This window comes from Telopea speciosissima, chromosome 7, assembly GCF_018873765.1.
Source record: "Telopea speciosissima isolate NSW1024214 ecotype Mountain lineage chromosome 7, Tspe_v1, whole genome shotgun sequence".
Taxonomy (NCBI): Eukaryota; Viridiplantae; Streptophyta; class Magnoliopsida; order Proteales; family Proteaceae; genus Telopea; species Telopea speciosissima.
The window spans coordinates 1,883,132-1,892,285 of NC_057922.1; the positions used below are offsets into that span (position 1 = coordinate 1,883,132).

The 9,154-nt window shown below is 41.8% G+C and overlaps 2 protein-coding genes across 2 annotated transcripts; both read left to right on the forward strand.

Annotated features, from left to right (window-relative positions):
* The first annotated feature begins 895 nt into the window (after positions 1-895).
* LOC122669413 lies at positions 896-1,243 on the forward strand. The gene has a single exon (XM_043866170.1). It carries the CDS (start codon positions 896-898, stop codon positions 1,172-1,174), a length of 279 nt encoding a protein of 92 aa, XP_043722105.1. The 3' UTR covers positions 1,175-1,243.
* A 2,220-nt stretch (positions 1,244-3,463) lies between these two features.
* LOC122667286 (putative clathrin assembly protein At1g33340) lies at positions 3,464-5,295 on the forward strand. Its single transcript, XM_043863539.1, has 3 exons — positions 3,464-3,882; positions 4,135-5,127; positions 5,205-5,295. Exons 1-3 carry the CDS (start codon positions 3,464-3,466, stop codon positions 5,293-5,295), a joined length of 1,503 nt encoding a protein of 500 aa, XP_043719474.1.
* Positions 5,296-9,154: the final 3,859 nt, after the last annotated feature.

A 9,154-nucleotide genomic window follows, 5' to 3' on the forward strand; every position in this document is an offset into this window, starting at 1 on the left:
CATCTCCTCCTTACTCTATAAATACCCAGGTATGGAGCTCTATTCCACATCTGGCTTTTTAGTACGCAGTTACGCTGTCGCGTTGAAGACCTGACTTGAGCATCGGAGAGTCCTAGGCCGGAGCCACACCGGCCCTCTTGCGCTCATTGCTTGGTTTTTGCAGGTTCATTCACGGGCGAACCAAGTACCGGAGGTTTTCACACGCAACAGCAGGCTTAACGGATCCTACTCCTCTACTTCCGTTTTTGCTACTTCCATCTTATTTCCATGAGTCCTAAGCATGCCACGTGTACTAACAGCCATCCAACGGCTCTTGTTACTAAAATTCAAATTCTTTTAAAAAAACCAATGACACCTCTGTGAACCAACTTAAACCCTCAAACCAAACCCACAAACCGAACCTAACTGAACCACAACCTAACTGAACCACAACCCAACTCAAACAAAACCCCCAAACCAATACTCACTCATCACCATTTCATTTTGAACGGAGCAGACCCTAAACGGAAACGAAGTTGCAGAGGCTGCCTCCATCGCTCCATCTGCCGGCTACCAAATGCAATCGGGAAATGGCTCCATCCCCATTTCAGTTCGAACGGAGCAGACCCTAAACCAGTGCAGCAGAGCCTCTCTACTCTCTTTTTCTTCTTCACTTCTATTGGCTGCCTCCATCGTGGCCTCAAAGAGAAAGTTGCAGAGTGGTTCCTCCCTTCGAAGCAAACATTAAACCAGTGCATTGCCTCTCTACTCTCTTCATCTTCTTCACTTCTATTGGCTGCCTCCATCGTGGCCTCAAAGAGAAAGTTGCAGAGTGGTTCCTCCCTCCCTTGCTCGGGTAAGTTTTGATTTTTTTTTTTTTTGGTTGTCTGGTTCTCTTTCTCCTCGGGTACTGAAAATGAGTTCGACGAGCAGAGCTTGGATCGTGGCTGCAAGCGTTTGGACTGTCGAAGCACTGAAGGATCAAGGGTTCTGTAGATGGAATTATGCCTTCCGATCTTTCCATCAACACGCCAAGAACAATTGCAGATCTCTATCTCAAGCCAACAGATTTCCCTCTCCTTCCTCTTCTGCAATGGCGATGTGTAATAAGGTGGTTCCGAGTGATGAAAAGATGAAGCAATCGGAAGGATCTCTCAGAAAAGTTATGTACTTGAGCTGTTGGGGTCCCAATTGATCTCCAAATCTCTCTACTCCAGAGCTGTATTTCTCCTAATTCGTCTATTCTGTAAATACTGATTGAGAATGTTGATTCTAGAGAAGAAAGTAAAACGATCAAACCTAATTTCAATCATTTCTTTCTTTCTATTCCATTTGTGATTTGCTCGATTTCTGGTTGATTAATTGCAAATCTAATACTCGCATCATCCATGATAATCTCCCGATTAGTTTCAGATACGAGACCAACAGTATAATTTATCACCAGTTGCACATTTCAGTCCAGCTTTCCTTGCCACCAAAATATTTTCCTTTCTATCAGATCAGAAGAATTAAGCAACATCAGCACAACCCAAAATGTTCGATGTGCAGTGGTTGAATGGTGATAGCGAGCATCCCAGCGTTCGAAGCACAGAAAGATCAAGGATTCTGTAGATAGGATTACACCTAGATCACTGTAGTTCTATTGTTTTTTTGGGTACTAATTCTGTTACCAATACTTGAATTAGACTTTGGATCTAAATTGCCTGAGTTCTGTATCCTTACAGAGATACAAGTCTCTTAGGACTTCTTGGAGCTTCCAATAAAAGGATGCTTTATCCGATTTTTTATGATCGTCTATCACCATAGCTTCAAATTGAAGGATTGAAGAGGAATGAACTGACGACGGTTCTTGCAAAGTTTGAGCCTTTGAGAGGAATGAATGTTTGTAAGGGTAAAATCAATTTTAAGAGAGTTCATTTGTTCCAAGAAAAAAAGAAAAAGGAAGCGGGCGTATCTCCAAAAATGGAAGAAATTTTCTCTATTGCTGTCAATAGATATAGGGCTCCATTAGTGAAACAGAAAATTACATGCCAATGTCTCCAATCACTACTACATCCTTAAAAATTGTTGTCATTAAAGCATTCAGCAAACCAGAAGCTAGGCATTTACAGAAACTGTAACCCTTCAATGTGATCTATTAAGACAACTCTTGTATAACACTCATTACTTCGATTTTTTTTTCAACCGAAATTCTCAAGTTTTAAAACATGGAACAAACTTCAGAAGCAAAACAGAATGATTAATTGGGACCCCAGCAGATTAAGTGCAGGAGAGTCTCGGCCTTCTCTTTTTCTCGTCTCCTCTTCATCTCGTCATTGCTATTCGTAGATATCTACTGTTTGCTGAAGCCTCCTGAGAAGCGCCTAATTTGGTTGGACTTGGCAGACTCCGCCAAATTGCTGACCCCTCCAATTCGCTGCCCTCACGATGTCCATAACCATTGCCGCCTCCATCTTCGGGCTATCTGGTTTCGACGCAAAAGAAAGATCCGATTTTTGTGTTCTCTCTTGTTTTAGTAATGTGTAGAACGAGTGGTTGAGGGCCAAGACAAAACATCAGGAGAAATCTGGCAACTCAAAGGGGTTGGGCTTTGAACCACTCTGCAACTTTCTCTTTGAGGCCACGATGGAGGCAGCCAATAGAAGTGAAGAAGATGAAGAGAGTAGAGAGGCAATGCACTGGTTTAATGTTTGCTTCGAAGGGAGGAACCACTCTGCAACTTTCTCTTTGAGGCCACGATGGAGGCAACCAATAGAAGTGAAGAAGAAGAAGAGAGTAGAGAGGCTCTGCTGCACTGGTTTAGGGTCTGCTCCGTTCGAATTGAAATGGGGATGGAGCCATTTCCCGATTGCATTTGGTAGCCGGCAGATGGAGCGATGGAGGCAGCCTCTGCAACTTCGTTTCCGTTTAGGGTCTGCTCCGTTCAAAATGAAATGGTGATGAGTGAGTATTGGTTTGGGGGTTTTGTTTGAGTTGGGTTGTGGTTCAGTTAGGTTCGGTTTGTGGGTTTGGTTGGAGGGTTTAAGTTGGTTCACAGAGGTGTCATTGGTTTTTTTTTTTTAAATTGAATTTTAGTAACAAGAGCCGTTGGATGGCTATTAGTACACGTGGCGTGCTTAGGACTCACGAAAGTAAGATGAAAGTAGCAAAAACGGAAGTAGAGGAGTCGGATCCCAGGCGTAACAGGTAACACTTTGGTATTGCACCAAACTTCTTTTTAATTAGCAATATAAGCTTTTCTCTTTCATCAAAAAAAACAAACCAACCATTTGAAATCTAAAAGTCCACATCCATCTCTCCATCTATATCTCACTCTCACACACACACACACGCACAAAAAGTCAATCTACTGGACTACAAAACCATCAAGAGAACTAGAGACTATAAAATTCACCCAAAAAAAAAACGAACTACAGACTACAAATATTAGCTAGTTAGGTAGCTAGCTCGCTCTAGCTAGAGGGAAATTGAAGAAGGATCGCGCATGATGGTGGAAATTAGGCAGGTACCAAAGAAGCTCCGGCTAGCCCTGGGCAGAATGAAGGATTATGCATCGATTGGGAAGGCCATGATCTGCAGATCAGTACTAGGCATAGGCAGCAGCAGCTTGGACGATGGTGGGTGGTTTTCAGCTGGCATAGAAATTGCAGTGGTTCGAGCAACAGGGCACGACAGCACACCCATCGACGACAAGCACATGCACGAAATCCTCTTCCTGGTCTCAAACGCTCCAGCTGGTTCCGTCCCTTTTCTTGCCGAAAGGATCTCCCACCGCCTTGACAAGACCCGTGATCCCAACGTCGCCCTCAAGACGCTCATGCTCGTCCACCGTCTCCTGCGCGGAGGGGATCGCTATTTCGAGCAAGACCTACGTAATGCCCACTTCTCCGGCCATCTCCAAATTATGATTAACTACAAACGCTGGCAGCGCCACTACCGCTGGTGTCGTCATCGTCGTCCTCATCGCTCTGCCCCCGTTGCCTCTTCTAATTTCTCTTCCTGCAGGAACAACAACAACAACAACAGTACTATGAAGAAGAAGATGAAGAATGAAAACGGTAATACCCATAGTTATAATAATAATAATAATAATAATAGTAATCATGGTGGTCGGCAATATTATTCCTCCTCGTCACCAGTACCAGTAGCAGTACCTCAGCAGCATTTCTTGAATGATGATGATGATGATCCTTCCATCTGTTTTCTACTGAATTACACGGCTTTTCTTGAAGAACGGATGGGGTGGGTAATCAACCAAGCAGGGAAGCTTGAGCCCATAATGTTCCAGGTAATGGAATATCGTTTCTTCCAAGACAAGTCCATCGACACCGTCTTCCGAAGGTTACCCAAATATCAGGCGTTCCTGGATCGTGTTTTGGATTGCTGCTCACCGCTGGCGCTGCTCATCGCTTCTTCTTCTTCTTCTTCGTCGGTGGACCACCACCACCGCCTCACTCGAGCAGCCATGAACAACATCCTCAAAGAGACCTTCCAAGTCTACATGAGTTTCTGTGAAGGAGTCGCAACCCTCCTCGATTCCTTCTTCGATTTTAAGAATCCAGTTAGGCTCTTGGCTCTCCAACTTCTTAAGACAGCTTCTCGCCTCACCTACCAGCTCTCCGATTTCTTCAAAATTTGCAAGCGATTCGTCGGCACCAAGAATTTGGATTATCCAACCGTTCATATCATCACATCTGATCACGTCTTGGCTATGGAACCATCATCTTCATCATCATCATGCCCTTCACCATCATCATCATCATCATCTTCCTCCATCATGAATGAGTACTCTTCCACTTTGTCCAAAACAACCACCACCACTAGTTCATCATCATCATCATCATCATCATCATCTCCTTCTCCTTTTTGCGATTATTTCACTGATCCTCTGAGGTCGTCGACAAAGAGAGAGACGCAAGTCACTGTCACCGTACCCAGAACCAAAATAGGCCAAGAAGAAGAAGAAGAAGGCCTCGAAGCCACAAAACAAACAAGTACAATTAATAATGGTGGCACTGGTAGTGGTGCTAGTACATCACCATCATCCTCAACTCCTTTCTCTTGTAGATTGGAGACTAAAATAAGCAAGGTATGGGTAGTGTTCGACGATGATGAAGAACCATCCCAAAATTTTAATTTCTCTATTGGTTTTGGTTTTGGATTTGGGTTTGGGTTTGGGTTTGGGTTTGGAGGACGCACTGATCAATACTCTTCGACAACTACAGACGACGGGCTGAATCTGCCTCTTACCGCCAACCGACGAGTGAGCGGGGAATGCATGGATGTGATAAAGATCCAACATGGGAAATCCTGTAATTGTTATAACCCATTCGCAGCTTTTGGTTGTTGTTAATCCCATCCCATCATAATAAATATATATATATATATTATGTATAATTTGTTCGAGCTTGCTTCAGGTAGGTCCACAGTTCCATACACTACACACCCATATATACCTGGATGCGATGGATTATCTCTTGACAAAAATCTCCCATATATAATTAATTAATTAGCCGCAGTTGCCCGGACAAGACAAATCAAGGGATCCAGTCCTGGAGATGATCGAGCGAATGAAAATCAGATTTAGGCTGCCACAAACTTCAATTGCAAAACCAAGCCCATCCAAAAGTAGTTGAATTATTATAGTTTCTTGCCATCTAACATGAGTGGTTTCATAAGATAGATAGAACATACAAGTCCACATCTAGCTAGGGGGTCCAATCGATCGAGCTGGCTTGAGCCAGGATTTTTGAAAACATACCCAGGCCCAACCCGGAGTTCCCAGGGCTCAACCCAAGCTCAGGGTGGGCTGGGCTGGGCTGGGCTGGGCTTGGCTTGGCCATGTGTATGTGTTCTACATTTTCATGTTATTTTTTTATCTCAAAAGTAGAAAATAAATTTTAACCTAAAGACACAGATGTTTAATATATATATTAAATTAAAGCAATAGTTTTCATGCACGGCCGTCTGTATGGAGGACAGCCTGTACGGGTGGATGGCATAAATGCCCATCCGAAATGACCTAAACCCCCTACACCCCCTATAAAAATACTGGCTCAGCTCGATGTGAGAATCTCCTGTACACACACGAGTCATGTCCCCTTAAATTAATTTAAGAGTTGATGTATAACATAAATGTAAATAATGATACTTAATCCATGGCCCTAATCTTGCATGTATCTATACATTATTATACACATATATGATACATGGTATAACATATGTAAATGGGTTGGGCTGGGCTCAACCTGGACCCGTTCTAGCCCAACCCCATGCTTGGAAATCCAAACCTTAGCCCAGCCCAGCCCTCGGACTGAGTCAAATCTTCAACCGCAAACAGGTAAGGAGAGTGTGTCTTGCAAGCATGTCCAAAGTGATAGATTAGTGGAAAAAGGGAACCCACTAGATTCTATCGATCGATATCGATGGAGACTGGTTTGGTGGTCTGTCTGATCATAGAATGTTAGGCCCAAATTATATGTGCAAGTAGGTTCCATAGTATTCTAACTACTGTTTGAACCCAACCAAAATCTACCATGTGGCAACATAAAGCTTTCAAACTCGAGAAAAAGATGACAAGACACAAGAAATAAGTGATTGGGTTTTGCTACCTACGCAACCCCCCCCCCCCCCCCCAAGGAGTAGTTTATTTGTATTTGAGTTGTTGTTTAGCTCTATGAGATCAACGTGGCTTTTGAGTGACTTCGTACCTGAGTTAGTAATAAAACTGGGGACTTTAGCATCAATGGGGCCGGGAGCCCAGAATCATCCTAAATCCTTCGGCCAAATATGAAACTTGACATTTGGCAGTCTAGATAATGTCCATTCTATTCAATGATTGGATTTGTCAAATAACCCATACATGTGGCATATTAGCTAGTCCGATCCTGAGGGCTTCTATGAATGGATCGGACAGACCACAAAAACTTTTACCATGTAAATGACATTTAACAATTCTTTTGTTAAATTTAAGCTCACTTTCTTAACTATTTTTCATGCTTATTTTGAGCATAAATTTGACAAATGAGATGGTTGTTGGATCCCCTAAAATATTGTCCCACATTTATTAGCCACTTGCTAATTAAGAAGTATTAATCTATTGTTGCCTTTGCCTTTTGTTTCTCCTTCAATATCTTTATCACATGAATACAAATATTGTTTAGGATTTTTTATTGGAATGCATTTGTACCATTATTTTTACTGATAAAAACTTCAAATTAGTAAAATGAAGGAGACTTAGTTGAGTTTCTATAAATATTTATTTTATGTAAGTGTGTTGGAAATATTCCAAAATGAAAATAGAGGAATGTATACTTATATTATACGCAATAGAGGAATGGATACTTATATTATATCGTTAGCAAACACAATTGATCATGTCAATGAGAAGCACTATATATGATATCGTGAATCCAAAAATACATGGAGAAACTCAAGAAATCAATGGAGCTTTGTTGTGCCATTGGTCACTCTCTTTAAGACTATAGATGCCCCCTATGATGCAAACCAAGTTCTTGCGAATCAACATCTAAGATAAAACAGTTTACAGGTGTAAGGACATGACATGACTCAGACTAAGCCAAAGTCTGGGGTTTTATGACCAAGAGTTTCCATCTAGGATCCATACATAAAATAAATTATGACTCTACTCCGAACTGATCCAACCAAGGGTGGCCTTCATGTCAAGTTGTGGTCCGAGGAAGGTCTCAGGCATCTTAGTCTGCTCGGTTAGCCAACTATTCTACCATGGGTATGCTAAATTACTCTAAACCATATGTATAAATGGAAAGGAGATCAATGAAAGATAAAAAGTTCAAATAAACTGTAGTACAAAAATCCATATTTGAAACTATAAAAACATAGTATAATTCATGGCATGTCGTCGCTACCCCATTGTGTGCAACAACGATGTACCCTCACTATTTGGAGGATATATCACTATACAGTCGATGAAATTGAATGAAGTAAATCCAAAGGAAAGAAGACCCTCCTAGCTTTAAATCTCATAGGGACATTGGAACGGACTAGGCTCAGGTTTGGTTATGATTAAGTTTGCACAGCTACAAGAGACTTGAAGAAAAGGTTGAGATTCTCTCCGTTCCTCTCTTAAGGAGTTTTAGTAGGGTTAGCGCGCGATATTTTAAGAATGCTTCAAAATGCCTATGAAGATTTTATTTATAGCCTAGGAGGTTATCCACATCCAAGGCATTGTTATTCATCCAAACACTTAAAGATCTCCTTGATCATAAGAAGATTGGGGTGGTCATTGACTAGGAATAAAAGTTGACTACATCAAGCAACCTAGGTCAAAGAAGTGGTAGGTTCCAACTCCTTTAGTGGCCTTCATCACGTCCTCTCCTCTAGGGTCTTTAGGTAGGTTTAGATAAATCTTTCAGTTGGCAAAGGCAAGATAAGACATTATTTTCAAAACATATTTTTAGCCAATTTAAAATCTTGAAGGTCATCCAAAAGATTTGGAACACTATTGAGGTGCATGAGGAACCTCCAGAGATGTAAATAATGGGTCTCACAGCATTTTGGAACATATTAATTCATCTTTGCCCGTGGAACAGTTGAAAATCAAAGAAGTGATCCTTGAACCTTTGAATGATCTTCTTTGATTAGGTAAGAAAAACTTCTCAACATCTTGCTCAAAAGTACTGATGTAAAAACGAAATAAGATTATAATGAAAAATGCCCTCTTCGACCAAATGCGTACTCACTCTTTGGTTTGAGTGAGATTGAAGAGGAAGGGAATGAAGAGATGGAGGGGACTCATAGTGAAAAGCTGGTAGTAGGGTTCGGGGAGTCGTGCTTCATGTTTTCGGAATAGGGGCAACAATTATAGGTGTGAAGAACCTAAGGAGGGATTGCCATATTGCCATTAAGATTAATCTGAGTTGCAGAGAAGGGAGATAGTAGTCAGAGATGATAACAGGTTTCACTATTTCAAAAAATGCCTTGATGGATTGAGGCCTTTTGCTGACTTTGTTTCAAAAGTGAAGGCTATGTTCATGGACCTTCTCCCAGACCCACTGAAGATACAATGATAAGGTACCTTTCACGTGCCAGCTCAGTTTGTGGCTCAATAGGTTCCATGCCTGGCCAATTCACCCCCAATCCAATGGCAAAGAGAGTCATTTCTGGGCAGAAATAGGTACAAGGATCGATTTTA

What these genes read in the sequence shown, in the direction of transcription:
- LOC122667286 (XM_043863539.1), top strand. Translation starts at nt 3,464, where the DNA reads ATGATGGTGGAAATTAGGCAGGTACCAAAGAAGCTCCGGCTAGCCCTG. An exon ending in TTCTCCGGCCATCTCCAAAT is followed by an intron (nt 3,883 to 4,134) that starts TATGATTAACTA and finishes AGTAGCAGTACC; the next exon opens with TCAGCAGCATTTCTTGAATG. An exon ending in AATTTTAATTTCTCTATTGG is followed by an intron (nt 5,128 to 5,204) that starts TTTTGGTTTTGG and finishes CGACAACTACAG; the next exon opens with ACGACGGGCTGAATCTGCCT.
- LOC122669413 (XM_043866170.1), top strand. Translation starts at nt 896, where the DNA reads ATGAGTTCGACGAGCAGAGCTTGGATCGTGGCTGCAAGCGTTTGGACT.